Source organism: Dendrobates tinctorius, unplaced genomic scaffold, assembly GCF_039654945.1.
Source record: "Dendrobates tinctorius isolate UK_male_01 unplaced genomic scaffold, ASM3965494v1 ptg000129l, whole genome shotgun sequence".
In the NCBI taxonomy this organism is placed as follows: Eukaryota; Metazoa; Chordata; class Amphibia; order Anura; family Dendrobatidae; genus Dendrobates; species Dendrobates tinctorius.
Genome location: NW_027361797.1, coordinates 23,612,837 through 23,639,969, shown reverse-complemented (window position 1 = coordinate 23,639,969; position 27,133 = coordinate 23,612,837). Strand labels below are relative to the sequence as shown.

The 27,133-nt window shown below is 42.4% G+C and overlaps 1 protein-coding gene across 1 annotated transcript in view; it reads left to right on the top strand.

Moving 5' to 3' along the window:
• LOC141047663 (uncharacterized) overlaps positions 1-27,133 on the top strand; it is a 294,273-nt gene that overhangs the window by 13,466 nt on the left and 253,674 nt on the right. The window contains exons 5-9 of the mRNA XM_073542859.1: positions 3,123-3,281; positions 4,479-4,650; positions 6,385-6,596; positions 10,451-10,639; positions 13,946-14,085. Of these exons, the coding sequence (XP_073398960.1) occupies positions 3,123-3,281; positions 4,479-4,650; positions 6,385-6,596; positions 10,451-10,639; positions 13,946-14,085 (872 nt within the window). The remainder of the gene's footprint in view (positions 1-3,122; positions 3,282-4,478; positions 4,651-6,384; positions 6,597-10,450; positions 10,640-13,945; positions 14,086-27,133) is intronic.

Genomic DNA, 27,133 nt, shown 5'->3' with positions numbered 1-27,133 from the left:
TTAGATCATATAGACAGAGTGGACACCAGTGTGAGCAGCCTCTTCTTACCTCACCACTTCTGGTATCTCTAGTAGTAGGTCAGAAAGATAGGGTGGACAGCAGTGTGAACAGTCTCTTCTTACCTCAGCACCCCTGATATCTTTAGTATTAGATCAGATAGACATGGTGAACTTCAGTGGGAGCAGCCTCTTCTTACCTCATCACTCTTGGTATCTCCAGTATTAGTTCATACAGACAGGGTGGGCAGCAGTGTGAGCAGCCTCTTGATATCTCAACACTCCTGGTATCGCCAGTATTAGGTCATATAGACAGGGTGGACAGCAGCGTGAGAAGCCTCTTCTTACCTCATCACTCCTGGTATATCCAGTATTAGATCAGATAGACAGGGTGGACAGCAGTGTGAGCAGCCTCTTCTTACCTCATCACTCCTGGTATATCCAGTATTAGATCAGATAGACAGGGTGGACAGCAGTGTGAGCAGCCTCTTCTTACCTCATCACTCCTGGTATATCCAGTATTAGGTCATATAGACAGGTTGGACAGCAGTGTGAGAAGCCGCTTCTTACCTCATCACTCCTGGTATATCCAGTATTAGATCAGATAGACAGGGTGGACAGCAGTGTGAGCAGCGTCTTCTTACCTCATCACTCCTGGTATCTACAGTATTAGGTCATATAGACAGGGTGGACAACAGTGTGAGCAGCCTCTTCTTACCTCACCACTCCTGGTATCTCTAGTAGTAGATCAGAAAGATAGGGTGGACAGCAGTGTGAGCAGCCTCTCCTAACTTCAGCCCTCCTGATTTCTCCACTATTGGATCAGATAGACAGAGTGGACAGCAGTGTGAACAGTCTCTTCTTACCTCAGCACCCCTGATATCTTTAGTATTAGATCAGATAGACATGGTGAACTGCAGTGGGAGCAGCTTCTTCTTACCTCATCACTCTTGGTATCTCCAGTTCATACAGACAGGGTGGGCAGCAGTGTGAGCAGCCTCTTGATATCTCAACACTCTTGGTATCGCCAGTATTAGGTCATGTAGACAGGGTGGACAGCAGTGTGAGAAGCCTCTTCTTACCTCATCACTCCTGGTATATCCAGTATTAGATCAGATAGACAGGGTGGACAGCAGTGTGAGCAGCCTCTTCATACCTCTTCACTCCTGGTATATCCAGTATTAAATCAGATAGACAGGGTAGACAGCAGTGTGAGCAGCCTCTTCTTACCTCATCACTCCTGGTATATCCAGTATTAGGTGAAATAGACAGGGTGGACAGCAGTGTGAGAAGCCTCTTCTTACCTCATCACTCCTGGTATATCCAGTATTAGATCAGATAGACAGGGTGGACAGCAGTGTGAGCAGCCTCTTCTTACCTCATCACTCCTGGTATATCCAGTATTAGATCAGATAGACACGGTGGACAGCAGTGTGAGCAGCCTCTTCTTACCTCCTCTCCTGGTATCTCTAGTATTAGGTCAAGTAGACAGGGTGGACAGCAGTGTGGGCAGCCTCTTCTTACCTCAACACTCCAAGTATTTCCAGTATTAGTCCAGTGAAACAGGGTGGACAGCAGTGTGAGCAACCTCTTCTTACTGCAGCACTCCTGATATCTCTAGTATTCGATCAGAAATACATGGCAGATTAGATAGACAGGGTGGACAAAATTGTGAGCAGCCTCTTCTTACCTCAGCACCTCTGTTCGTTGTGTCCACTATTTGAGCAGATAGACATGGTGGACAACAGTGTGAGCTGACTCTTGTTACCTCAGCACCTCTTTGGGAGCATATCTTCATACACATGAAGGAGGAATGGAGCTTGAACTTTCTACTCCATGTGCTCATAAATAGCTGCCTTATTAACATTCTAGGAAAGGTTTCTGGCAGTGCAACAAGACAGCATCCATTTTAATATACTATAGTGGTTACCGACAAATTTGAACAAATGTTATTTGCTAATTAAGGCATTTTATAATATTTTCAGAATATTTTTTTATGTATTTATTTACATTCCTAGCTATTCCCTTTAAATGGGATGTGTCACCTACAGTATATTATTTTCAATACAAATTAAATCTACATACTGATAAGTTTTCATTATTTATTTTGTGTTTGTCGAATTTAGAGTTCTTTTTTCTGTACATCATCGTGGAGGCTTCTTACTTTCTCTAGCTGCTGTTAACAGGATTCAGAAATATAATGCGCGGCAAGAATAGAAATCAATAGAAATAGTCATGATTTGACACACTGACTTCTATGGGAAAGTGTTGTGGGCATGCTCTGTGATGGGTGGAGAGGTCGGTGTGCAGGGAGGGGCAGGAAGTGAGCTGTAACTATCAGTAATTATAAACGGAGTATTCCGTATCATCATTATATAGAGGTCTTTTTTCATTGTAATCTTTTCTATGATTATACTGACACAACTAAGAAGTGATCCCTACAAACAATATGTGTATGGGGTTGTCCCCACTTCCTCTAGATGGCAGGGAAAAGAAGGATCAAGCATGTTGAGCTTCGACATGTCCGATCCTTTGTTCTATTATCAGATGTGGATGACAGATATTAATTTTCCTCTGCCCATGTCTAGTACTTGTAAGAGGTATTTTAAAAAAACAAGTAATGCAGTGAAGTATAAATTAGAAATGATAAAAGTATTTACATTTATTTCAGTAATAGAAAAATGAAACTCATGCAGTGAACAAATCGCCCATGATGGACAAAAACGTGCCTAACAGAATCTATTCACTATCATGGGGCCCGATAGCTTTCGGTTAGATTACTCGTCGCTTCACCTGAAAAAATAGTGAAACAGGTTGCACTAAAATTTCTACATTTTCTAAAGGTAATGCAGTTGGAAGACCTGAAATTACGTGGCAAGTGTAATTAATGCTGCAGGACTGAGATGTTATTTGAAACAGACACATAATATCATGAATGATTTACATGGGACTGACTGCAGAGAAGCATACTGTATATTATATCTTAGAGATATGCTGACATGAGCTCAATAGCTGATTCTTCAGGACTATGTCTCTATGTATAAACCGGAAGATCAAATATCATTTCACTTCCTATTCTTAAATTTTACTGATGTCTAACCACCGATGTTCTACATGTGTTACAGGTACATTTACATCATGAAGAATACGCACCTCACATACATTCCTACCTGGAGGTGAGCTATGGAAAACACTGGGACGAAATGAACAACAAGAAGAAACTATTCATAAGTCAGACATTCAAAAATAACTCCAATCCTTCTGCATCCAACTACTTCATGGAGGTAATGACATTTCCATAATGGCTATAGATCTCTGGGGGTAAGTTATTCTCAGTATAACTACAGCTGTTCTGTGTAGGCTTCAGAGGTTTGTTTTGAGAATATTAACTATAGAAAAGCATCATGAAAACCAAGGCACACACCAGACAGGTCAAGGATAAAGTTGGGGAGAACAGTAATGCAGGGTTAGAGTATAAGAAAACAATCCAAGCTCTGAACAACTCACGGAGCACTGTTCAATCTATCATCCAAAAATGGCACAACTGCAAACCTATCAAGACATGTTCATCCACCTAAACTGACATCCCAAGCAAAGAGAGCACTAATTAGAGAAGCAGCCGAGAGGCCCATGGTCGCTCTGGAGGAGCTGCAGAGATCCACAGCTCAGGTGGGAGAATCTGTTCACTGAACAATTATTAGTCACATACTGCACAAATTTTGCCTTTATGGAAGAGTGGCAAGAGGAAAGACATTTTTGAAAGCAAGCCATAAGACGTATCGTTTGCAGTTTGCAAAAAGTCATGTAGGGGACACAGCTAGCATGTGGAAGAAGATGCTCTAGTAAGATGAAAACAAAGTAGAACTTTGTGGACTAAATGCAAACTGCTGTGTATGGCAAAAAACTAACACTGCACATCACTCTGAAAACACCAGCCCCACTGTGAAACATGGTGGTGGCAGCATCATGCTGTAGGGGGGGTTTCTTCAGCAGGGTTTGGGAAGCTGGTCAGAGTTGATGTGAAGATGGAATGAGCTAAATCCTGGAGGAAAACCTATTAAAAGCTTCAAAATACTTGAGAGTGGGGCATATATGTTCATCTTCCAGCAGGACACCGACCCTAACCATAGTGACAGAGCTACAATGGATGGTTTAGATCAAAGCATATTCATGTGTTTATTCATTAAAGGCAGAAGTGGCCCTTTAAGGTACTGACTCAGGGGGATCAATACAAATGTACATCATAATTTTCAGATTTACATTTTTAGAATAATTAGAACACCATGTATCATTTCCTTTACACCTCACAAACACTTGCTACTTTGTGTTGGTATATCACATAAAATCCATGAAAAATAAATGTAAGTTTGTGGGTGTAACGTGAAAAAAATGTGAAAAATTAGTTTTTGGCTTTGGTTTTATTTGAAGAGCTCTAAAAACTTTCTTGTTGATTCTTGAAAGAGACAATGTATTTCTTTCAGTTCACCCTACAAGTCGCTGAGAAACAGGTGAACTATAGGACACAACTGCTACATACTCACTCAGCCCTGGAAAGCAATACTAATTTCAAAGTTCAGTACAATGACCGAATGCCATTTGTTGCCGGACTACAGTGGAAGGATATATCAAAGAATGACCTTTATAAATGGGAAGGTAAGATGGACAGAGACTCTGTTCTTATTATTTCATAGCATCAGAGCCAAATCCATCGCAATAATCACTGGCTGCATTTCAGGTTTTCTGCTGCTGATTTGTCACTGCTATATGGGGATTTGCAAATAGGTCAGTCTTGTTAAAGGGAATCTGTCACCTAATCTGGTTACAAGCAATACCTCCATAAGCACGGTAAAAATCAGAAAAATACTGATAGAGAAATAATTATGTTTAAAAATTACTATATTCACCGTGTTATATAGTTGCTTAAAGGAGAAGGGTTGACCATTCGAGAAAAGACTGAAATACCGAACCAGAGAAAAACTCGAATTTGTGGTCGAGATAAAAACTTTGATTGTATGAGCACACAATGCTTTTTACATTTTTTAGCTTTGTTACTATTTACCACTGTTGTCCAATAAAGGTATTTTAATTTTATTTTATGATCTCTCATTTTATTTTTTTTTTATATATATATTTTTATTATTTTTTATCTCGACCACAAATTCGAGTTTTTCTCTGGTTCGGTATTTCACCTAATCTGAGAGCAGGATAATGTAGAGACAAAGACCCTGATTCCAGCGATGTGTCACTTACTGGGCTATTTTCTATCGTTTGGGTAAAATCACTGTTTTATCAGCCAGAGATTATCACTAGACGACAGGTAGTCCTCCATATTCATGCGCTTTGATTGACAACTTTCTGCCTATGCACAGAATGCTGCCAATCAGTGATGTGGGCTGGGTTATACATCGCTCAGTATTCAGATTACTGAAAGATCTGCTGAAGAGAAAAGAGTGATTTTATCAAAATGACAGCAAGCAGACTAGTAAGGGACACATCACTGGAATCGGGGTCTCTGCACATACATCATGCTGCTCTCAGATGGGGTAGCAAAAAACCTGATGATAAATTCCCTTTAAGTGATCAAAACCTGCAGCTTTTGATCAGAGTCTGCGGGAATAAAGTACATGCTGGGAATTTTATAATATGCAGCACCGTTCTTCATCTGTGTTGATTGTTTCTAAATCGCTTGCTTGAAAAAGTTTTGATTCCCCATACAAATGTAATATACTAATATTATAAATATTATAAATGAAAATATATTATAAATGTAATATACCAATATTATACTGCATAATCATACCACATCTGCCAGGGCTCATTCACATTTCCATATTTTCAGTTGGAGTGCGATCCGACAAAACATTGGCTCTCACTTGCACCAATGTTAGTCTATGTTAGCCTATGTTGCCATGCACATGTCTGATTTTTTTATTCTGAGGAATAAATCGCTGCATGTCCAAGTTTGATATTATATCCAGATCACACTCAGCTATGCAAATGAAATAGTGTGTGGAAAACATCGGACTGCACTCTGATGACATCTGAGTGCAGTCCGATTTTCGCACACTGACACAATGGAGAAAATGGAGACTTTTTTCCCCCATCCTTTCCTCATCCGAGAGAATCGGATCACACTGATCAAATTATCAGAGTCTGATCAGAGTGGCATTTACACAATTGTCTCGATTCTCCCCGATGTGAGAATCTACGGCTGTCTGCAGCCGCCCTTTCTCTGTTTTATCGAGTGAGGGGCCAAGTTATGGACCACCCACTATGAAGACTATCATATACCCATTACTGACTAAATAAGTTGGCAATTAATCAGTTTCCTTTCTGACGATCTGTAGAAGACTCTAACATAACGTTACATTTTTTGCTTGTTCCTAGGGGCATTTACTATGGACACACCTTGGTTATATCTCTACTCAGCCCTCAAACTCCATCAGCCTCAGCGACACGCTTACCAGACAATGATTGAGCTGTCTGCTGGAAAAGCTCTGTCCGTCAAGAACTTAGTGCTGGATGTGTTCTACAAAGACTCAGGAAGTGAGAAAGAGGGAAGAATTCATATACACACACCTACGGTTACTTACCTAAGAGTCAGTCCAACCTTAAGATTGTTTTATTTTACAATTATGATTCAATATTCTTACATTACAGGAGCCCTCCTCCTCCTCCCATCAAAGTTTTTTTTCTCCTAATATATTGCAGTCATCATATTATTATACAGCACTGTGTACTTACAATTGCTCATTTTGCCTTTCTACCCAGCTAATTCTTCTCTTTTCCATTAGGTCTATGGCACAGTGTGATTAAAAACTGACTAGCTGAATCCTTCTAAGCTCTAGGTAGAAACAGTAAGTCTGTTTTCTCTACATAAGTCATCGTTAAACTAGAACTCTACAGCAGCTGGGTCAGGAGTTGAATAGGAGGTGGAGCTGGTCTGACATGGACTTTTCAAAGACATAGAATTGTAGTTGTAATGATGACTCATGCAGGGAAAATTGACCTCCTGTTTCTACATAGATCATAGAAGGATTTGGCTAGTCTGTTTTTAATCACATGATGTCATAGACCTAATGGAAAAGAGAAGGATAAGCTGGGTAGAAAGGCAAAATGAACAATTGTAAGTACACAGTGACATATAATATGACTATAATATATTAAAAGGATAAAACTTTGATAAGAGGAGGAGGAAGAGGAGGGCTTCTTCTGGAAGATAAATGTTGAAAAGTTCATTCTGCTATGACTGGGACGTTGGTTATAATGTATGTTATTGACCATTCAGTGAAGAAAATACCCGAGCTACAGTATATTATATTACTAACAGGTGTGAGGTCTGGACCCAATACAACAAGAAGATAATCCCTTTAATGGAATAAGCAGGGGTCAGTGCTTCACAGGGCTATAGGAGTCCACCACGGGATAGCCCCAGCTTAATCAACTCAGGATCCAAAACAGTGTATACTTACCTCCTGTAGGGGCGCTGTTCCAGTAAGATTGACTTCTATGTGACTTGTCCTGTCACTTGCTTCCTGCATCTATCGAGCAGCGGCTCGTCATCTGCAGCTCATCAATATTCTGCCAGGGGTGGAGGGGGGCGGTTATCCTCTCTGTACTAGCTGCTCACACAGTTCAGAAAAAGATGACTTCATTCCAGTAATATTGACTTCTGTTACTTGTCCTGTTACTTGCTGCCTGCATCCATCAAGCAGTGGCTCATCATCTTCAGTTCATTAATATTCTGCCGGTGGGGGGCGGATATCCACTCTGTACTAGCTACTCACACAATTCAGAACAAGATTACCCCATTCCAGTAATACTGACTTCTACGTGACTTGTCCTGTCACTTGCTGCCTGCATCCATCGAACAGTGGCTCGTCATCTGCAGCTCACCAATATTCTGCTGGGGGGGGCAGATATCCACTCTGTACTAGCTACTCACACAGTTCAGAACAAGATGACTCCATTCCAGTAATACTGACTACTACGTGACTTGTCCTGTCACTTGCTGCCTGCATCCATCGAGCAGTGGCTCGTCATCTGCAGCTCACCAATATTCTGCCGGGGGGGGGCGGATATCCACTCTGTACTAGCTACTCACACAATTCAGAACAAGATGACCCCATTCCAGTAATACTGACTTCTACGTGACTTGTCCTGTCACTTGCTGCCTGCATCCACCGAACAGTGGCTCGTCATCTGCAGCTCACCAATATTCTGTTGGGGGGGCGGGTATCCACTCTGTACTAGCTACTCACACAGTTCAGAACAAGATGACTCCATTCCAGCAATACTGACTTCTACGTGACTTGTCCTGTCACTTGCTGCCTGCATCTATCGGGCAGTGGCTCGCCATCTGCAGCTCACCAATATTCTGCCGGGGGGGGCGGATATCCTCTCTGTACTAGCTACTCACACAATTCAGAACAAGACTCCATTCCAGCAATACTGACTTCTACGTGACTTGTCCTGTCACTTGCTGCCTGCATCCGTCGAGCAGTGGCTCGTCATCTGCAGCTCACCAATATTCTTCTGGGGGGGGGCGGATATCCACTCTGTGCTAGCTACTCACACAGTTCAGAACAAGATGACCCCATTCCAGTAACACTGACTTCTACGTGACTTGTCCTGTCACTTGCTGCCTGCATCCATCAAGCAGTGGCTCATCATCTGCAGCTCCCAATATTCTGCCGGGGTGGTGGATATTCACTCTGTACTAGCTACTCACACAGTTCAGAACAAGATAACTCCATTCCAGTGATACTTCAACGTGACTTGTCCTGTTACTTGCTGCCTGCATCCATCGAGCAGTGACTCGTCATCTGCAGCTCATCAATATTCTGCTGGTGGGGGGGGCGGATATCCACTCTGTACTAGCTACTCACACAGTTCAGAACAAGATGACCCCATTCCAGTAATACTTACTTCTACGTGACTTGTCCTGTCACTTGCTGCCTGCATCCATCGAGCAGTGGCTCGTCATCTGCAGCTCACCAATATTCTTCCGGGGGGGGGGGCGGATATCCACTCTGTACTAGCTACTCACACAGTTCAGAACAAGATGACCCCATTCCAGTAATACTGACTTCTACGTGACTTGTCCTGTCACTTGCTGCCTGCATCCATCGAACAGTGGCTCGTCATCTGCAGCTCACCAATATTCTGCCGGGGGGGGGCGGATATTCACTCTGTACTAGCTACTCACACAGTTCAGAACAAGATGACTCCATTCCAGTAATACTGACTTCTACGTGACTTGTCCTGTCACTTGCTGCCTGCATCCATCGAGCAGTGGCTCATCATCTGCAGCTCACCAATATTCTTCCGGGGGGAGGGGGGGCGGATATCCACTCTGTGCTAGCTACTCACACAGTTCAGAACAAGATGACTCCATTCCAGTGATACTGACTTCTACGTGACTTGTCCTGTCACTTGCTGCCTGCATCCATCGAGCAGTGGCTCATCATCTGCAGCTCACCAATATTCTTCCGGGGGGGGTAGATATCCACTCTGCACTAGCTACTCACACAGTTCAGAACAAGATGACCCCATTCAGCGCTGATTTGGAACCCTTTGCTTGATGCGACTGCCAATTCATATGAGTAGACTTACAAATAATATTATTCTGGTTGTCCCCTTTCAGAAAACTTTCCTTGATATGCTGCGGTAGCTATAAAATAACAGAGTGTTATTTACCCTCCCCAAGAACTGAACTGGCCTCTTATTTGAATGCAGCACCGTCGTAATTTCGCCGACACTGCAGCACAGGTCGCTGAGCTCGCTGATTGGCTGCAGCGCTGCAAACAGAGACTGGGACAGCAAGAGAGAGTCGGCGCTGGACCTTGAAAAAGTTTTTTTTTTTTTTTTTAACTACTGCAGTCGATGACAGAACGTTTTCAGAAAGGGGATACACCCCCTTTAGATTGCCAAACACATTAGACTACAATCACCCTAACCATCCAGTATTGTTGGACTGGCTGATCTGTACCAGACGTTCAGCCAATGCTCCTTCTGCAGATATCCCTATCTTGTGCTGAGGCGGCAGTAGCTTGTTGTCCCTCTCCATTTAGAAGATGAGCGCCCCCAGAGGTGGGGAAGACTAACTGTTACAATGCAGCTATTAAAGCTTTATGGCCACTTTTGCACTAGGGCTTGTCCTGGATTAACATATTAAAGGGACTCAGCAGAGAATGACTGTTCAAACCAAATCCCACCACTTGGTGAATCATGGTGGGGACAAATATTTAACGGCACCTTCCCACCTGCTTGTTTTCACTCTTTTTACACCCTTCCTCTTTTTTGACTATTCAGTATTTAAAAGCATTAAAGGTTAAATTTCTATAAGGAGGGCAATATTATCACGCTGTGATCATTGCGGTGCTTGTACGTCAGTGATTTGCTCAGTAACGTTTTATCAACATGCGAATAACATTTGTCATCTGTTCCGTAGGCTTCTACTGTAAATTTTATTGGGGGCAAATCCTTCAGAAGTTATAGCGAAATGGTGTCGCTGTGGAACCAGTTGATTAAGAATGAGATCCACCTAGGAAATAGTGACAAAATGAAGATTATTTTGTTCAAGATCAAGGGCTCAAAACAAGAGTTTAATGTGACAGTGGATTATTGGATCACAGATCTGGTATGTTAGAAACGGCGGTTCTTAAGACATGTGTGAATCGCAATATGATTGCAAGATGTAACTGGAAGCTCCTAGGCCCAGATGCAAAAACTGTAACATAGCCTCAAACTATTATGCATCTTTAAAGGGAATCCGTCACCAGGTTCTTGCTATCCCATCTGAGAGCAGCATGATGTAGGGGCAGAGATCTTGATTCCAGTGATGTTTACTGGACTGCTAGTTTTGGTAAATCTCTGATTTATGTGCTGCAGATCTACCAGTTCTCTGGATGCTGAGTTCTTTATAACCCTGCCCACATCACTGATTGGCTGCTTTCAGTGTACACTGTGCATAGACAGAAAGCTGCCAATCAGTCGTAGGAGAGGAGTTATACAGACCTCATGAATATGGAGGACTACCTGGCAGCAGTTTTTATAGTCCTCTAGTGATAATCTCTTGCTGGTAAAACAGTGATTTTATGAAAGCTACATGTGGAGACATAGGGGTTCGGTGGGCTCTCCGGTCCGCTAGCTAAAATCACGTTGACCAGGGATCGTCCCACCGAATGCCCGGTCTCCTTTTAACGTGGGCATAACGCTAATCAGAAAACACAGAGTGAGGGTAAAATAGTGTGACAATACTTTATTGAACCGGCAGATAACACGTTGAACAGTCCCAGCAAAACACCCCAAGATAGTGCACATTACAGAGTCTCACCCTTCCGCTGACTCACTGGGATAATAGCAGCTGTTACCTCAGAGCTTCCAGGGTAGACTATGCCACATGTGATATGCACACAGAGAGGAGGTAACGACAAGCGTAGGAAGATGACAGTCCATTCAGATACAAGGCCAGTTGACCAGAGGGTCATAACCTGGCTTTATCTTCTCTGGGTTAATTCCCCTACCTGTGGCATGCATAGAGAGAAGGTAACGACAAGTTTAGGAAGAGACAGTCTGTTGAGTTACAAAGCCAGTTGACCTGAGGGTCACAACCTGGCTTCATCTTCCAGTGAGCCAGGAGACCGGCACGTCTCAATCTAGGGTTTCTCCAAATGTCTTTAAGGATTCAGCAATGGTAAATGGAGCAGATCTGTATTCTAACCGGGGCTCCGGTCCTCTAGGTTGTTTCCTGTAGAATGATAGATCCATGTCCCTCATGTTAGAGCCATGATGTCTTGCCTGCTGTCCTGTCTCTGGTCCTTTGGATCTTTTGATGTCTTGGTTGAATCTCTGGCTGTCTCTCTGTCTTCTGTTTCTATATATAGAAGAATGTACTCTCCTTTTATAACTAATAAGTGTCCTTCAATCCAAAATCACAGATAAGGGGAAGAATGGTGATGACCAAGTCGCATTGTTTGATTATGTAATCTATTTGCATAGATTTTTCTCCTCTATTTGGAATGCCAATAAACTATTGGGCCCGGAGAATGTGTAATTAGCATATCAGTAAACATCACTAGTCATAAAGGATAAGAGTACAATATGTTACATTAAATGCCAAGTCAATATTTCAGGTTTATACAAGCAAAAGTGTGTTTTCTTGACCAACCAGAAATCAAAACTTAAATTGAAAAGTCAACATATAGATAACAGTCTATTCTTTCTGGCTTGCTAAAAATAGTCGTCTAGTTAATTAAGATGCAATGCCGTGTCTCCACACTAAAGCAAACAGCCGAATAAGGGGTACATTGCTGAAATCTCTGCCCCTACATTATGCTGCTCTTAGATTAGATGTGAAAAAAAAAATTAGATGGCAAACATCTTTTGACAGATTCCCCTTAAAGTAGTTATCCCAGTAAATACACAGAATATGTGACTAACAAGAGATAGCTGTCCCATCAGTCCCATGGAAGTAAATCGAGTGGTAATCAGACATTTGCTCTACTGGTCCATTCACACTTCAAGACTTCCGCTCTCGGGATTTTTACCAGCCCCCCGGTTGTTGGACTCCCAGTGATCATTCATTTATCATCTATCTGGTTGAATAGTTGAACAAGTGAGAATCTGTCCTATCATAATATATAAGGATCTGCAAAGCAAAAATGAACATTTTTAACATTATATTATTATAAGTTTCAATATACATTCAAAGCCTTCATTGATTTTCTTTAAACTCTTAAAGGATCAAGACATTTTTTCAGTTTTTCCTTCCCTTCTTCCTGGAGCTATAACTTGTTTATTTTTCATCAACATAGTCATATGAGGGCTTGATTTTTGCAAGTCAAGTTGTGGTTTTGAATGACATTGTTCATTTTACCATATATTTTACTGAAAAACAGGAGAAAACTTCCTAGTTTGCTGAAAAAAATGTAATTCAGTCATTTTTGTGGGGGTTTTGTTTTTACGGCATTCATTGTACGGTAAAAATGATCTGGTAATATGATTCTATATGACTATTGTTATACAATCTTATAAGGATTTTTCTCAATTTCAGTGGTGAAAAAAAATCATAATCTTATAAAATACATGCTTGTTTGTGAAGCCATTTTCGGAGTCTCGTGGTTTGTATTTTTCAGTCCAAGGAGCTGTGTAAGGACCTTTTTTTTGAGTGCTGAGCTGTACTTTTTATTGATAATATTTTAGGTCAAATAAGACATTTTGACCGTTTCTCATTCTATTTTTTAAGGAAGTGAAGCGGCCGAAAAATCACAATTCTTTGATTTTCTTTCAGCATGTTGTCCTATGGTTTAAATCATTTGATAGTTTGATGTATCAAACTATTTTCAAACAGAATGATATCAAATATGTTTCTTCTTTTATGTTTTAATCTGTTTATTTTTGAATGGGGAAAAGGGGGTGATTTAAAGCTTTTTATTTTATTAAATTTTTTCATCCTTTTGGATGACTTGAACCTGCGATCATTTTTTTATTAATTATATATTTTTTTATTTTTGAGTTCCTAGAACTTGAACCTGTGATTGTTTCATCGTTTAAACCATATTCTACACTACTATAATATTCATATGAAGCCCAGTGTCAGGCTGAGCTTCATATGAGGACTAACATGGCAACCACTCAGGCATGTTAACCCATCAGCTCCCCACAATCACATCGCAGGTGGCTGAATGGAGCTGGTACATGAGTGTATCAGAAAACAGACCATTTAAATGCTGTTGTCAGAGATCAACAGTGGCATATAAATGGTTAACAGCAGCGAACAGTCGGTGAAATTACAATGTGTACATACCTTCTAAAATGCTGCTTCTAAAACTCACATATCAAATCAGTTGTTTTCATAAACTTTCCTCTTCATCGTTATGTTTTTTAAATCCAAAATTCTAGAAATACATTTTCCCTCCTTAACATATTTTTCTTTATTTTGTAGCCAAAGAAATCTAATTTTCTAATTAAATCAGTTTGGGTCGGTCAGAAGAACCCCCCATTAGTTTTACAACTGAACGGACAAATAGAAGATGTGAAAAAAGAAGTTCTGTTCTATCAGAAACGTGGACTCATACATTTCAGGTATTTTCATCTACAGACCCCTTGCTTTGACACCATGCACGTGCGTGTCATACTACACTAATACAAATGGTAATATAGTATTTTTACAGCTAGTCTCATTTTCATTATGGGTCACATTGCAAAAAAAAAAAATTCTGACAATCCATTCACCAGAATTGGTGACCAATGATCATATAGTCCCGTGAAATGCATGCGGTTAGTAAGCAAGAGCATTATATCATGGGTCATTATATCATGACCAGTCATTGCCCTGTGCCCCCTGAAGGGTGATCATAAAGATTTCACCCGCTAAGTCATCCCTAAAATTCCTGTTAGTTAGGGCTCATTCATTCCTCAGTTTTTCTTGTACGAGTGCTATCTGTGTTTTTCATGGATATCACACGTACCTATGATAGTCAATGGGGTAGTTCATAAGTTGGATTTTATTTTTTTCTTGGATATGGTGGTCTGCTCAAAATCATGGAGACTCATCCAATATTGGTCACATCAAACTCACTAATGCAAGCCTAGGGATCCATGAAATAATCGGATGCCATCCATGGCATATTTGTTTTTCACAGATGTTTGATAGGAGAAGCTTCAGAAATTTCCTTTATTTTTTTTTCCATCCATGAAAAGCTGATGGTAAAAAACGACATTGACCAAACTGTGATGACACTTTGATCAAAAACACTGATGAAACTAGGACTGTTTTTTGCGAATGAGAAAAATCACTGACATCTGAATCGACCCAAAGGGTCCTTTCACAACATAGTATTTTTCCTACGTTCAGTGGCTCTTTGGATGCTTAGATTCGATTCCGAATCCACCCGCAAAACGGGATTTGTGCTGATGGGGCCGTCGACTATAATGATGCAGACTGTCACCGTGTGCTCTGTTGTGCATCATTTTCGGCCATATATGCCAATTGGAGGCGGTCATGCAGACATAGTCTATTATTTTGCGCTGTCCGCTTCCAAAAGGCATATGTGGCCGAAAGAGCACACGGTGACTCCATATGAATCATTATAGTCAATGTCCCCTTTGACGCATACACCTGAATTCTGTTCTGCGTGAGGTCTGAGATGTAAGCCCCGACGGAGCCACTGAATGTAGGAAAAAACGCTATGTGAAAGGGCCATAACACAGTACTATGACCCCAACTGAACTCTTCAATAAACTCTAGAAATAAAGGAACAAGGTTCTGGTAACTGAGATGGTATATAAATCATCTCTCTTCCAAGAGGAAGAAAGCTAACGATGGGTGGCACCTGGGAGTCAGTTCTCCTCTTGGAGGAGAGATGATTTACACATTGTTTTTCGAGGGAGCATTTTCTTGTTTAGAAATCTCCCTTCACCACATTGGCCGGAAAAAGTGCCCCCTAGACTTGGACCTCCTAGTGGCATGTCTGATTGACAATTTCAATTACAATGTTGTAAGGGTTCTCAAAGTCAAATCATACATATATATCCCTTAAAAATGGTACTTTATTGTTTAAAAAACCACAAATGTGGTATACACCAGAAAAAGCGTGACTAAAGATGAAAAACAAAAATTAAAGTGTTCAAACAAACAAGCCCATACTAAGGTGACACCTTGGAATCCCTCGTAAAGACTAAGCTGTATCCTGCCTGTCCGCGGAGGTTGGCACCCTAGGGGGGAACGTTGTGGCGCCCCCGCTCAACGATGGCTGTCCCTAGGGGCCCTGATAAGCCCTACCGCCACTAGTGGTCCCTTCTACCCGATGCAAGATATGGGAACCCCTATCTCTAGACAGAGACCAAGCTGCTCTAAAGAGGACCCTGTGTCCCAAAGCAAAGAGGTTAAAATTAAATAGAACACATATGGCAATCGGTGGTCAGATTAGAGCAAGAGACATCATAATAGAAAAAACAGTTTGTGAATAGTGCCTCAATCTCATGTAGAAGATCTCTTAATATATAGAAAAGGCACTGACTCTAATAAGTCATAACACACAGAACGGATAAAGGCTATATCTCATTGCTGTATAAATACAGAAAAAATGCAGAACTGCCACAGCGATACTCATCTGCATTTTCTGCCACCTGCCAACAACCAGTTAACGCCTCAACGCGTTTCGCCTTATTAGGCTCATCAGGAGGCCCGATGCTTCGATATCTTGTGTCCCATAAAGGTGCAAATAGCTTACCGATACTCAGTGCAACTCCCCTCTTTAAAGCCGCCGCGCAGAGCAACAGCTCCGCCCACTCACGTTGCATGGCGTCTCTGCGCGCCAATTGCCTCGACACCCATCCACTGTTGCTCCAATCAGCTAACCGGACTCTCCAGCAGCGTCATGGTGACCAATCCGATGTCCTCAGACAGAAAGTCTCCCAGCATTCACCAATCAGCAGAGCTGAAACTGTTTGCCACGTCTGACATATACGCAGCGTCACTGCTGGATCGCCAATCAAATGTCTGTGGATAAGCCATCTCACAGCGCTCTCAAAGCGCTGCGGCTTAGAATCGCTGTCCACTCCGAAGTATATCACCCACATGTAAAATACACTCTCCAAATAAATCCACAGTAAAGCGCTAGGTATGGCATATAGACCGATGCTCAGTAGTCTTAATATGTTTTTCTTTTTTCGGCATGATGATTAGCACGCAGGTACGCAAATGTAAATCGCATCATAACCTTCAGCGGTGTGAACAGGAGTCAGTGGGCATGTCCCTCATTAAATGAATTGAACACTCTTTTACAATCAAAATATATATACCTATAGGAAAAAAGCATTATAGCACATATATATAGATCCTATAGTTGTTAATCCGATGTTAAATGATTTGCAAACATAGTTGGAGATAATAATAGATATGCATCAATATATATATACAGCATCCCTAGCACACACCTGTTAAAAAATTATTATGCCAATGGAGCTGAGATTAATAAGAGCTGCTCACATTCATTAGAGGGTGGATCTAGATACGGCAGTGAGGAGGGAAATTTTTTATATATATCCAATATTCCATGACAATGCATGGGGATCCCATTAAAAATGGGAAACACAAACAAAACCCAAAAGACCAATATCCTCAAAGCAGAACACATTATTCTACTGTGGCTCATAAGAAACAGGCAAACGACAGTTGCTCATTCAACCCCCTCGGCTCCAGGGACTCCATCCTGAATATCCATTCACATTCTCTCCTAAGAATCACCTTGTCCACATTACCTCCTCTTGGGTTAACATTAACAACCTCTATAGCACAAAATTTGATGTCACCGAGGTCGCCTTTATGGCACGTCCACATATGCATTGCAAGCGGGGTTTCTCTTTGATGCCTTATGTCCCCAAGATGTTCCCCCACTCTTCTTCTGAACTCTTTCCTAGTCTTACCTATGTAATTTTTAGGGCACGAACACGTGGCCATATAGATGACCCCTGTTGTCTTGCAGTTAGAGAAGTCACGATGATAGAAAATCTTGCCTGTACTCGCACTACAAAAGGACTTCCCTGGTCTCATATATTTACAAAAACTGCAATCCCCACACTTAAAAAAGCCGCAGGGTCTCCTATCTAGCCATGTCCCACCAACCCCTGGTCTCCTATAAAGGCTATGGACCAGCATGTCCTTGATTGATTTACCCTTTCTAAAGGTAATATTGGGACGCTCACCAATGATATTTTTCAAATCCGGATCTAACCTAAGGACATCCCAGTGCTTGGACAGGACCTTCCTAACCTCCTGATGATTTACATCAAAAGTCCCGATGACTCTTATTACTTCTGTCGAGTCTCCAGTCTCACGTTTCTGCAGCAGTTTACCCCTGTCTGCTTTCCTTGCAAAGTCATACGCCGTGTTTAAAACATGTTGTGGGTATCCCTTTGCCTTAAACCTACAGAACATGTCACCAGCCTGTTTATGGAACAGGTCATTCCTGGAACAATTCCTCCTCAATCGTAGGAATTGTCCCTTCGGGATGCCTCTCTTGAGGGGAACTGGGTGGTGGCTCTGCCAATGTAATAAACTATTTGTACTTGTCGGTTTCCGAAATATACTAGTGGAGATACCTCCCATTAGATCTTTTTTGATTTTGATATCTAAAAACGGTATTTCGGTTTTATGAATTTCTGAGGTAAATCTCAGGTTCACATTATTTTGATTCAGTTCTCTTACAAACTGATCTTTTTCCCCTGTCCATATCATAAAGACATCATCTATGAACCTGTACCACAGAGAAATCAGACCGTGCCACCACTTCTCTTCTCCTCCAAACACAATAGTCTCCTCCCACCAGCCCAGGAACAGGTTTGCATACGAAGGGGCACAGGGGCACCCCATCGCAGTGCCCCTGAGCTGGTGGTAGAATTTTCCATCAAAACAGAATGCATTATGGGTCAATACATATCGCAAGAGCGAGCACAAAAAAGTATTATGCCCTCTACAAGCTATTGACCTCTGACTCAAATAGTTTCCCACACCTCTGATGCCTACGTCATGTGGTATATTGCTATAGTGGGCTTCTATATCAATAGAAGCCAACCAAGCATCCCCCTCCAGATGTACGCCCTCTAATTTTAGCAATAGGTCGGATGTATCCCTTAAGTATGATGGCATAGAGACAACAAAGGGGCGTATTATCTGGTCGATATATAAACCGCTATTTTGTGTCAAAGAGTCCACACCTGATACAATCGGCCTCCCTTTGAGGGGATTGAGGCCCTTATGTATCTTTGGCAATGCATAAAAGGTGGCTACCATTGGAAACTTAGGAATAATGAAATCAAATTCAGTCTTTGAGATCAAGCCCTCCACTAGGGCCCTATCCACAATCAATTGCAACTCCCCTTTGAAGGTGACCATAGGATTCTCTTTTAACCCCTTCATGACCCAGCCTATTTTGACCTTAATGACCTGGCCATTTTTTGCAATTCTGACCAATGTCCCTTTATGAGGTAATAACTCAGGAACGCTTCAACGCATCCTAGCGATTCCGAGATTGTTTTTTCGTGACATATTGGGCTTCATGATAGTGGTATATTTAGGTCAATAATTTTTGCGTTTATTTGTGAAAAAAATGGAAATTTGGCAAAAATTTTGAAAATTTTGCAATTTTCAAATTTTGAATTTTTATTCTGTTAAACCAGAGTTATGTGACACAAAATAGTTAATAAATAACATTTCCCACATGTCTACTTTACATCAGCACAATTTTGGAAACAACATTTTTTTTCGTTAGGAAGTTATAAGGGTTAAAAGTTGACCAGCAATTTCTCATTTTTACAACAAAATTTACAAAACCATTTTTTTTAGGGACCACCTCACATTTGAAGTCACTTTGAGGGGTCTATATGGCAGAAAATACCCAAAAGTGTCACCATTCTAAAAACTGCACCCCTCAAGCTACTCAAAACTATATTCAAGAAGATTATTAACCCTTCAGGTGCTTCACAGGAACTAAAGCAACATGGAATGAAAAAATGGACATTTTAATTTTTCCAACCAAAATTTTATTTTAGCATCAGTTTTTTCATTTTCACATGGGTAACAGGATAAAATGTATCCTAAAATTTGTTGGGCAATTTCTCCTGAGTACACTGATACCTCATATGTGGTCATAAACCACTGTTTGGGCGCACGGCAGGGCTCAGAAGGCAAGGAGCGCCATTTTACTTTTTGAATGTAAAATATGCTTGAATGTTTAGCGGTTGCCATGTCTTGTTTTAAGAGTACCTGTGTGCCTAAACATTGGAGCTCCCCCACAAGTGAGCCCATTTTGGAAACTAGACCCTCCAAAGAACTTATCTAGATGCATAGTATGCACTTTGAACCCCCAGGTGCTTCACAAATTGATCTGTAAAAAAAAAAAGTACTTTTTTTTTCACAAAAATTTTATTTGGCCTCAGTTTTTTCATTTTCACATGGGCAACAGGATAAAATGGATCCTAAAATTTGTTGGGCAATTTCTCCTGAGTACATCAATATCTCATATGTGGTCATAAACCACTGTTTGGGCGCACCGCAAGGCCCGGAAGGGAAGGAGCGCCATGTGACTTTTTGATTGGAAAATTAGCTCCAATCGTTAGCGGACACCATGTCGCATTTGGAGAGCCCCTGTGTGCCTAAACATTGGAGCTCCCCCACAAGTGACCCCATTTTGGAAACTAGACCCCCGAAGGAACTTATCTAGATGTGTGGTGAGCACTTTGAACCCCCAAGTGCTTCACAGAAGTTTATAACGCAGAGCAGTGAAAATAAAAAAATAATTTTTTTTCCTCAAAAATGATTTTTTAGCCCGCTATTTTTTATTTTCCCAAGGGTAGCAGGATAAATTGGACCCCAAAAGTTGTTGTCCAGTTTGTCCTGAGTACACTGGTACCCCATATGTGGGGGAAAACCACTGTTTGAGCGCACGGCATGACTCAGAAGGGAAGGAGCGTCATTTGACTTTTTGAATGGAAAATTAGCTCCAATCGTTAGCGGACACCATGTTGTGTTTGCAGAGCCCCTGTGTGCGTAAACTTTGGAGCTCCCCCACAAATGACCCCATTTTGGAAACTAGACCCCCTAAGGAACTTATCTAGATGCATAGTGAGCACTTTGAACCCCCAGGTGCTACACAGAAGTTTATAACGCAGAGCCGTTAAAATAAAAATATTTTTTTTCCCTCAAAAAATAAATTTTTAGCCAGCTATTTTTTATTTTCACAAAGGTAACAGGATAAATTGGACCCCAAAAGTTGTTGTCCAGTGTGTCCTGAGTACGCTGGTACCCCATAAGTGGGGGGGGACCACTGTTTGGGCACACGTTGGGGCTCGGAAGGGAAGTAGTGACGCTTTGAAATGAAGACTTGATGGAATGGTCTGTGGGCGTCATGCTACATTTGCAGAGCCCCTGATGTACCTAAACAGTGGAAACCCCCCACAAGTGACCCCATTTTGGAAACTATATCACCTAAGGAACTAATCTAGATGTGAGGTCAGCACTTTGAACCCCCAAGTGCTTCACAGAAGTTTATAACGCAGAGCTGTGAAAATAAAAAAATATTTTTTTTTCCTCAAAAGTGATTTTTAGCCCACTATTTTTTATTTTCACAAGGGTAACAGGATAAATTGGACCCCAAAAGTTGTTGTCCAGGTTGTCCTGAGTACGCTGGTACCCCATATATGGGGGGGGGACCACTGTTTGGGCACACGTTGGGGCTCGGAAGGGAAGTAGTGACGCTTTGAAATGCCGACTTGATGGAATGGTCTGTGGGCGTCATGTTACGTTTGCAGAGCCCCTGATGTACCTAAACAGTGGAAACCCCCCACAAGTGACCCCATTTTGGAAACTAGACCCCCCAAGGAACTTATCTAGATGTGTGGTGAGCACGTTGAACCCCCAAGTGCTTCACAGAAGTTTATAACGCAGAACCGTGAAAATAAAAAATCTTTTTTATCCACAAAAATAATTATTTTAGCCCCCATTTTTTTATTTTCCCAAGGGTAACAGGAGAAATTAGACCCCTAAAGTTGTTGTGCAATTTTTCCTGAGTACCCTGATACCCCATAAGTGGGGGTACACCACTGTTTGGGCACACGTCGGGGCTCGAAATGGAGGGAGCACCGTTTGACTTTTTGAACGCAAAATTGGCTGGAATAAATGGTGGCTCCATGTCGCGTTTGGAGAGCCCCTGATGTGCCTAAACAGTGGAAACCCCTCAATTCTATCTCCAACCCTAACGCCAACACACCCCTAACCCTAATCCCAACCCTAATCATAACCCTAACCACAACCCTAATCCCAACACACCCCTAACGAAATCCCAACTCTAACCCTAACCACAAGCCTAACCGTAATCCCAACCCCAACCCTAATCCCAATTCCAACCCTAACCCTAAATTCAACCCTAACCCTTAGTCCAACCCTAACCCTTAGTCCAACCCTAACCCTTAGTCCAACCCTAACCCCTAGTCCAACCCTAACCCCTAGTCCAACCCTAACCCCTAGTCCAACCCTAACCCTTAGTCCAACCCTAACCCTAACCCTAACCCTAGCCCTAACCCTAGCCCTAACCCTAGCCCTGGACCTAACCCTAATGGAAAAAAAAAAAAAAAATTATTATTTGTCCCTACCTATGGGGGTGATAAAGGGGGCGGTGATTTACTTTTTATTTATTTTGATCACTATGAAAGTTTATCATAGTGATCAAAATAAATGAATGAATCTGCAGCGTTGCAGATTCGATTCGGCGCACTGCGCATGCGCCCGCCATCTTGCAAGATGGCGGCGCCCATGACGCTGGACGGCAGGACACCGGGACGGATAGCGGGAGATCGGAGGCACAAAGGAGGGTGAGGGGGTGATCGGAGGGTGAGAGGGGATGATCGGAGGGCTGGGGGGGCGGAGAGAAGGCGGGGGGGCAGATCATGACGGCGGCTGCCGATCGGTGCCGTCAGAAGGTGGCGGCAGCCGATCGGTGCCGTCAGTCGGTGTGGGGGGGGTCGGGTCTCGGTGTCCAGCCATGTCCGATGCTATTTCAGCATCGGCCATGGCTGGATTGTAATATTTCACTAATTTTCATTGGTGAAATATTACAATCGCTCTGATTGGCAGTTTCACTTTTAACAGCCAATCAGAGCGATCGTAGGCACGTGGGGGCTAAGCCACACCCCCAGGTGTTAACTCTGAAGGGTCCTTTGTGTGCGGGTCGGGTGACCTTTCAGTGACCCCGGTCACCCGACCCGCAGGGGGGCTATTTATAGCATGACGCCTACGTAGGCGTCATAGGTCGTTTGGGCACTGCTTTTCATGACGCCTACGTAGGCGTCATAGGTCGTGAAGGGGTTAAGACCTCATATGTCGAATTATCCTGCAGTATAACCTGGCACATTTTACGGTACTCAGCGTGGTTCAAGATTACCATATTACCCCCTTTGTCGGAGGGTTTCACTACTATTTGGTCATTTTTCTTTAAGGCCTCAAGTGCTAGTCTCTCACTGGTCAACAAATTATCATTATTCTCCCATTCTGGTCCTGTTAATCTCTTAAGGTCCCTTTCTACCAAACTGGCAAAGATATCAATGTTTCCCATATCCCCCAGAGGTGGCATCTTTTCGCTTTTATTTCTTAAAGTAGTAAAGGGACCTTTCCCAGCAATGGGGGCTCTATTATTTTCATTTAGAAGTCCAATGAGCGCCTCGTATCCTGCAATGTCCTCCTCATTAAGGCCCTGTTGTCTACAGGCCTCACGACTATTGTGTCTAAAGAACTTTTTCCACTTGAGTTTCCTACAAAACAAATTCAGATCTTTTACCCACTCAAAACAATTGAACCTATTCAATGGCACAAAATTCAGGCCTCTTGAGAGGACACTCTGTTCATCCATAGTGAGGATGTGCGAGGATAGGTTTATAATCTGACCTTTTAATGGTTGAACCGAGTTCTTAATTGATAACCCGTCCTCGCACCTTGTTCCAAAAAAGAGGAAGAGGAGACAGCTGGGGTAAAGGGCTGAGCAGAACCAGAACCTAAACCAGATACTAAATTGGAACCTGGAGAGGGAGAGGGAGTTGGCATTCGTAAACCTCCCCTGTGCGACCCTCTTCCTTTTTTCACATATCTGCCCCTCCCACCTTGCCATCTCTGTCTCGACAACGTCTCTCTGTACTGATAAGTACCCCCCGATACCCTCTCTGTCCTTTCTGTATCAGAGGTATCAATATCAGATGAAGAAGCCTCAGACTGTCTTTCTTTTTGGTAACTAAAAACCTGATTGTCACTAAAGTCCTTAAGATCTCTATGAAACTGGAGGTGCTTTCGCTCTTTTAGTAGGGCCTGATATCTCTCAACGGAATTTTGTAGTACTCCCTCCCTTCTATTAAAGTCGGTATCCCCTTTAAATTTCAGGACTTGTTCAATCAGTTTATTTAATTCCCCAGTGACCCTCTCAAACACCTTCCTTTCTTCTACCAATAGGATTTGCATAAATCTGAGAGATGACTCAATGGATTCCTTCATCCACACATTCAAAAGGTCCGGTGAAGAGATTCTGGGGGAAGGATTGATGTTTATCCTCAAATCTCTTGGGATTGTCCGATTTTTTTATATAGTTCTCAAGTGTCCTGAGTTCCCACCAAGATTTCAAAAAGTTTTTATAACCTCCATAGACTTCATTAAACAAATTTTTTAGAGCCAACGGGCCAGTATTGCCCTCAACTGACCCTACTGTATTGAATGCCTGATTTGCATCTTCCAGCCACAAATCTGAATTAATGGGGCCTGCTAGAAAACCAGCCATCCCAGGTTCGAATATAAACAATTTCAATTACAATGTTGTAAGGGTTCTCAAAGTCAAATCATACATATATATCCCTTAAAAATGGTACTTTATTGTTTAAAAAACCACAAATGTGGTATACACCAGAAAAAGTGTGACTAAAGATGAAAAACAAAAATTAAAGTGTTCAAACAAACAAGCCCATACTAAGGTGACACCTTGGAATCCCTCGTAAAGACTAAGCTGTATCCTGCCTGTCCGCGGAGGTTGGCACCCTAGGGGGGAACGTTGTGGCGCCCCCGCTCAACGATGGCTGTCCCTAGGGGCCCTGATAAGCCCTACCGCCACTAGTGGTCCCTTCTACCCAATGCAAGATATGGGAACCCCTATCTCTAGACAGAGACCAAGCTGCTCTAAAGAGGACCCTGTGTCCCAAAGCAAAGAGGTTAAAATTAAATAGAACACATATGGCAATCGGTGGTCAGATTAGAGCAAGAGACATCATAATAGAAAAAACAGTTTGTGAATAGTGCCTCAATCTCATGTAGAAGATCTCTTAATATATAGAAAAGGCACTGACTCTAATAAGTCATAACATACAGAACGGATAAAGGCTATATCTCATTGCTGTATAAATACAGAAAAAATGCAGAACTGCCACAGCGATACTCATCTGCATTTTCTGCCACCTGCCAACAACCAGTTAACGCCTCAACGCGTTTCGCCTTATTAGGCTCATCAGGAGGCCCGATGCTGCGATATCTTGTGTCCCATAAAGGTGCAAATAGCTTACCGATACTCAGTGCAACTCCCCTCTTTAAAGCCGCCGCGCAGAGCAACAGCTCCGCCCACTCACGTTGCATGGCGTCTCTGCGAGCCAATTGCCTCGACACTCATCCACTGTTGCTCCAATCAGCTAACCGGACTCTCCAGCAGCGTCATGGTGACCAATCCGATGTCCTCAGACAGAAAGTCTCCCAGCATTCACCAATCAGCAGAGCTGAAACTGTTTGCCACGTCTGACATATACGCAGCGTCACTGCTGGATCGCCAATCAAATGTCTGTGGATAAGCCATCTCACAGCGCTCTCAAAGCGCTGCGGCTTAGAATCGCTGTCCACTCCGAAGTATATCACCCACATGTAAAATACACTCTCCAAATAAATCCACAGTAAAGCGCTAGGTATGGCATATAGACCGATGCTCAGTAGTCTTAATATGTTTTTCTTTTTTCGGCATGATGATTAGCACGCAGATACGCAAATGTAAATCGCATCATAACCTTCAGCGGTGTGAACAGGAGTCAGTGGGCATGCCCCTCATTAAATGAATTGAACACTCTTTTACAATCAAAATATATATACCTATAGGAAAAAAGCATTATAGCACATATATATAGATCCTATAGTTGTTAATCCGATGTTAAATGATTTGCAAACATAGTTGGAGATAATAATAGATATGCATCAATATATATATACAGCATCCCTAGCACACACCTGTTAAAAAATTATTATGCCAATGGAGCTGAGATTAATAAGAGCTGCTCACATTCATTAGAGGGTGGATCTAGATACGGCAGTGAGGAGGGAAATTTTTTATATATATCCAATATTCCATGACAATGCATGGGGATCCCATTAAAAATGGGAAACACAAACAAAACCCAAAAGACCAATATCCTCAAAGCAGAACACATTATTCTACTGTGGCTCATAAGAAACAGGCAAACGACAGTTGCTCATTTAACCCCCTCGGCTCCAGGGACTCCATCCTGAATATCCATTCACATTCTCTCCTAAGAATCACCTTGTCCACATTACCTCCTCTTGGGTTAACATTAACAACTTCTATAGCACAAAATTTGATGTCACCGAGGTCGCCTTTATGGCACGTCCACATATGCATTGCAAGCGGGGTTTCTCTTTGATGCCTTATGTCCCCAAGATGTTCCCCCACTCTTCTTCTGAACTCTCTCCTAGTCTTACCTAAGTAATTTTTAGGGCACGAACACGTGGCCATATAGATGACCCCTGTTGTCTTGCAGTTAGAGAAGTCACGATGATAGAAAATCTTGCCTGTACTCGCAGTTCCATGACGCTGCTGGAGAGTCCGGTTAGCTGATTGGAGCAACAGTGGATGGGTGTCGAGGCAATTGGCGCGCAGAGACGCCATGCAACGTGAGTGGGCGGAGCTGTTGCTCTGCGCGGCGGCTTTAAAGAGGGGAGTTGCACTGAGTATCGGTAAGCTATTTGCACCTTTATGGGACACAAGATATCGCAGCATCGGGCCTCCTGATGAGCCTAATAAGGCGAAACGCGTTGAGGCGTTAACTGGTTGTTGGCAGGTGGCAGAAAATGCAGATGAGTATCGCTGTGGCAGTTCTGCATTTTTTCTGTATTTATACAGCAATGAGATATAGCCTTTATCCGTTCTGTGTGTTATGACTTATTAGAGTCAGTGCCTTTTCTATATATTAAGAGATCTTCTACATGAGATTGAGGCACTATTCACAAACTGTTTTTTCTATTATGATGTCTCTTGCTCTAATCTGACCACCGATTGCCATATGTGTTCTATTTAATTTTAACCTCTTTGCTTTGGGACACAGGGTCCTCTTTAGAGCAGCTTGGTCTCTGTCTAGAGATAGGGGTTCCCATATCTTGCATCGGGTAGAAGGGACCACTAGTGGCGGTAGGGCTTATCAGGGCCCCTAGGGACAGCCATCGTTGAGCGGGGGCGCCACAACGTTCCCCCCTAGGGTGCCAACCTCCGAGGACAGGCAGGATACAGCTTAGTCTTTACGAGGGATTCCAAGGTGTCACCTTAGTATGGCT